The sequence below is a fragment of the Montipora capricornis genome, chromosome 14 (genome assembly GCF_036669925.1).
Source record: "Montipora capricornis isolate CH-2021 chromosome 14, ASM3666992v2, whole genome shotgun sequence".
Taxonomy (NCBI): Eukaryota; Metazoa; Cnidaria; class Anthozoa; order Scleractinia; family Acroporidae; genus Montipora; species Montipora capricornis.
The window spans coordinates 26,312,914-26,317,913 of NC_090896.1; the positions used below are offsets into that span (position 1 = coordinate 26,312,914).

General features: G+C 37.2%; 1 protein-coding gene across 1 annotated transcript in view; it reads right to left on the minus strand.

Moving 5' to 3' along the window:
* Window positions 1-5,000, minus strand: part of LOC138033198 (uncharacterized) — a 101,918-nt gene that overhangs the window by 56,246 nt on the left and 40,672 nt on the right. The window contains exon 8 of the mRNA XM_068880962.1: window positions 1,720-1,934. Within this exon, the coding sequence (XP_068737063.1) occupies window positions 1,720-1,934 (215 nt within the window). The remainder of the gene's footprint in view (window positions 1-1,719; window positions 1,935-5,000) is intronic.

The window sequence follows — 5,000 nt, forward strand, 5'->3', positions numbered from 1 at the left end:
AGACAAGACAAACGAGTACTTTTACCAAGAACGGAGATCAGTATCGAATGTACTTCATTAAAATTTGTTTTGTACTTATTTATTGCGACGCGAGTGGCGTACGGTGACAAAATCAATCCATCAATCCAAAATACCCGATAACATGTTTTAAGTCCGAGAGCAGTGTTTATTGCAAATATATTTTTTTATTTGACTTTGACTGGCCAGCTTTTGTATTATTCCTTTGTTTAGATTTTTGTCGCTTATTTCTTTCCCACTCGTTACTTCAAGCCGAATGAAAACACAAACAGATGAGCGAAAAGCATCTCCGTAGACAGAGAGTCTTTAAACAACTTCAAATGTGATTGACTTATTGAACAGTCCAATGACAAACTGGCCGATAAAATCCTGACAAGTGAATTAGCGAAAAATATGAGTTTTTTAAACAGATCTCAGTGAAAGAACTTGTAATTTTTGTGATTAAAAAGGTTACTTCCCTGTCGTTCAAGTTCTTATTTCATATTTGTATAAGCGGTTTTATCACGGGTTCTGATATAACTTCATTACAATACTTTAACTAAGGTCATCATACCACTCTACGTTTAATTGAGGTGGCTCAAACCAGTTTCAACACTTGAAAGAAACGTTCTTATTAGAAGGATTGACACTACAACACGTTATTACTTAACAGCAATGTTATGGTACCATACCAAACACCAATTATTGCTAAAAAAAATCGGTCTTTTTATGACGTAATAAGTTACCGTGGCAACAGGAAGCCCTGCAAATACAGCCCATATTTTGGCTTTAGCTGCTTATATCTGAAAAACGAACTCGGTGACCCCCGTTTTTATTTCTGAAATGTAATTAGGATGCCAGAATGAAACATTCCCCAAAGCGCATTCAGAGCCACCTTAAATAATTGAAAGTTAAGGTAGCTCTGAATCCGATCCACAGAATCTTTTTTTTTTTTTAACTTTGTAGAGAGTTTCATCTTGGCCTGCTCTCGCTTTAGTGTAATAAAAAAATTGGGGTCACCGTGTCCGTTTTTCAGATATGACCAACTAAACCCAAATATAGGGTGTTTTTGCAAGGCTTTTCCGTTGCCATGGTAAGTTGTTACTTCACAAAATGACTTCATCTTGTTCAGCAATAATTCATGTTTCACATGGTATCATAACATTTCTGTTACGTGATAAAGTGTTGTAGTGTCAATCCTTCTAATGACAATTGAAACTGGTTTAAGCTACTTTAAGTCAATGGCCGTTTTTGTATTAGAGATGCATCATCCGTCGAGGCAAATTATCCGTCTGTCATTTTATCCGGCTATTGTAAAGAGGGACGAACTATATGAGACGCAAAATTCATCTGGTTCGAACTTAAACAAACATTTGCTCTGCGTCTGTTTAGTTCGACTATGTAGTATAAAGACGGGCACAAGACGCATTATGCGTCTAAACAAACTATCCGCTATCCGCTTCGTCTAGACGCATAATTCGTCTTGTGCCCCTCTTATACTAATCGAACTAAACAGACGCAGAACAAACGTTTGTCCACGTTTCTCGCAGACGGATTTTGCGTCTCTAGTATAAAAACGACCATTGATTGATTGACTGGCTGACACAGCTGACTACTGACTAGCAGATTGATTGATTAAGTGACGGACCGATTGATGGATTAACTGACGTTATGTTAATTTCAGTTTTGTGCAGGTATTAAAAAAATTAGCCTGTGACTTACCTATAATGGTTGTGAGATTTTGAAAGTCTGTTTTGTAATGTACCAAAAAAGAATTGCGTCGGAGATCTTGTGAGTTGTGCCGAATCACATCTGCTGTGAAATTCAAGACGCTACCTTGAATAACCCATGTTTCGTTTTTTATTACTCCACAGATTTCCAGGGGGCCTTGCCTTTCAGTTCCATTTCTCATCGAAGTAAAAATATGAACTCCCCCTCTAAAATGAGAATAATAAAAATATAATTATATATATGTACATAACATTTCGCAAAGACAGTATAGGCTGGAATAAAAAAAAACACGTTGAATGTCAAGCAACGGGCTATGGTTAATTGTAGTTACGAATATTAACAGATAGATAATAATCTAGTATTGTTAACACTGTGTTAATAAAAATAATAATAATAAATAAAGAATAGACAGATAACATCGTTACTACAACCAGTTGCAAGATTGTTGATTTACCAAACTGCTAGTACTCCCTTCCTTCGATTTCCGAGCATAGTGCTGCACTGCCAGCGACTTTGAAACGAGGGGGGTGGGGGAGGACGTAAAGCGCATGATCATGGACACAAATCACCAAATAAGGTAGAGTGCCTCAAGTATTTTTTAAACAGTTTGCAGATTAGAAATATAATAAGCAATGAGGCCGTTATAGCCCATGACATTATTTGCTTTATTACTGGGCTAAGTTACCAGAAGACGCACGATTTTTTGTCTTTGTTGTATGACCTTGTATACGTGACTCGCCACGAACTTCCAGCGCTGTCCCAAACTACTGATCGACTTTCTAGTCCAACGAGTTGTCAACAAACGGAGCCTCTTTATTTTCTTATACACATTTTTTTCCCTTCTTCTCGATTCTTCCGCCTTTTCAATGAATCCTAAGTTCCTTTTTTGAATTTCCTTTTTTGAATTCCGTTAACGTTTTGCGTTCGATCACCAGGGACCTTAAGCATCGAAAACGAAACGGACAACGACGACGCTTCGCAGCCGATGTAGACTGGGTAAAGGGTTTCGTTTTCGGCGCGAACTGACGCAGTTTAAGCAGTGCAGCTTCTCAGACAGACGACGACTTTTCGTGTTTGTCCTTTTTCTTTTTTTTTGTTTTTAATAATCTTATTATGGCATTCAGAGACCTCCGTAACTTGCTTCTCACAAGCCATGACTATGGTTTAATCGATTATGACAAACTTATTGTTCTTTATGATCTTTACTCATCAAAAAGCCCCTCCTTCCCACATGATTGTTACTTACCTTTTGACCTGGAAGAGCTTGATGAATCGGAGAGTGTGGCGCAATCTCGGTTTCGAAAGCGAGATATAGGAGCTCTGTACGGTGTTTTACAAATTACCGAGACTAATACCTGTTCTCAGCGATCTGTTTGCGACGGAACTGAAGGTATATGCATGATGCTCAAGCGCCTGTCATATCCATGTAGATAAGGTGATATGATCCATCGATTTGTCAAGCCTGTTCGTGTTCTCAGCCTGGTTACTACCCAAATGATCGTCTATATTTACACTCATCATGGGCAAAGGGTTTTTCACTGGAATCATGAAGTCCTCAGCTCTGCTAACCTTCAGGCCTATGTTGATGCTATAACAGGCTTATTGGAACCCCAATACCCAATTGCCTTGGGTTTATTGACGAGACAGTTACACCAATATGCCGACCAGGAAAACATCACTGGATGGTCTACAATGGCCATAAAAGGGTTCACGCCCTTAACTTTCAAAGTATTGCCTTGACAAATGGTTTGATTGGGAACTTATATGGCCATGTTGGTGAATTCCAAAAACAGAAAAGTCTTTACATACTAAACAAATAAAAAAAAAGAGTATTTATTACAATTCATGGCAACTAATAATAATGGCAATAATAATGATAATAATAATGATAATGATTATGATTATTATTATTATTATTATTATCATCATTATTATTATTATTATTATTATTATTATTATTACTATTATTAGCGGAGCTCCGCGCGCGCCGAGGGTGCTGGCGCTCGAAGCACCATAGCTAAGAAAATATGGTAACCCATCGCTTTGAGAAAATTTGGTTTGGTCATGAACGTACGTACGTCCGCCGCATGTATGCCAATGTGACCAGTATCACGTATCCATATCACGGGCTCAAGTTTAGAGCTCATCGAGGATAATAATAATAATAATAATAATTATTATTATTATTATTATTATTATTATTGTTATTATATTTATTATTATTATTATTATTATTATTATTATTATTGTTATTATTATTATTATTATTATTATTATTATTATTATTATTATTATTACTAGCACCTAATCAACCGCTTTATAATCTGGTGTCAATGGTCTAATATGATAATAAGGGTTGACAAATGTTTTACTTTTGAAATACGGAAACTGTGCACCAAATCTGTCCAATATCTACCTAAACTGTTGATAAATGGAGTTCTTGTCCCGTGTGTGGAAATGGGTGAATCATTTCGTTACTAAGGACGCTACTTTGACTTCAACATGTCTAACAACCAACACATGTCAGAATTGTCCTCTCTTGTACAAGACTTGATGTGTGACATTGATGAGAAACCACTGCATCCCAAATTCAAACTTCTGCTGTACAGCCGCTATGTCCTATCTAAACTGTCCTGGCATTTTACTGTAGCTGACATATCAAAAACCTGGATAATAGCAAATCTTGATTCTATAGTGAACGGCTATATTCGAAAATGGCTTGAAATCCCGATATCTGGTACACTGAGTAATATTTTTCTAGAACGCAATAAATTTGGCCTTAATATTTGTCCTCCTTCAGTTAAATTCACTCAGTGCAAAACAGTTCTCCGCAATTCCTTAAAAGAGTCACGGAATGATTCCCTAAAAGATCTCTGGAAGTCGTCAAGCAGTCACACCAATATTCAATACGATGTGTTCAAATCCACCAAGGAAGTTCTTAAAGACTTCCGTTCGAATCAAGAAGACAAACTGCAACACCACTTAACATCTCAAGGTTTCTTTTTTGCAAATGTTATCAAGCACTCATTGTCATCTGTTAACTCTCTTTGGTCGTCTGCCCAGTCTCATTTACCCAAGAACATCTACAATTTTACCATTCGCTACATCAACAACTCCCTTCCTACACGTACGAATATGACAAGATGGGGATTATCACAAAGTCCTGATTGCTCCTTTTGCCTTAACCCTGAGTCACTCCTCCACATTGTCGCTGGTTGTCAACATTACCTTGATCGCTTCACCTGGAGACACGACTCAATTCTCAACTTCAT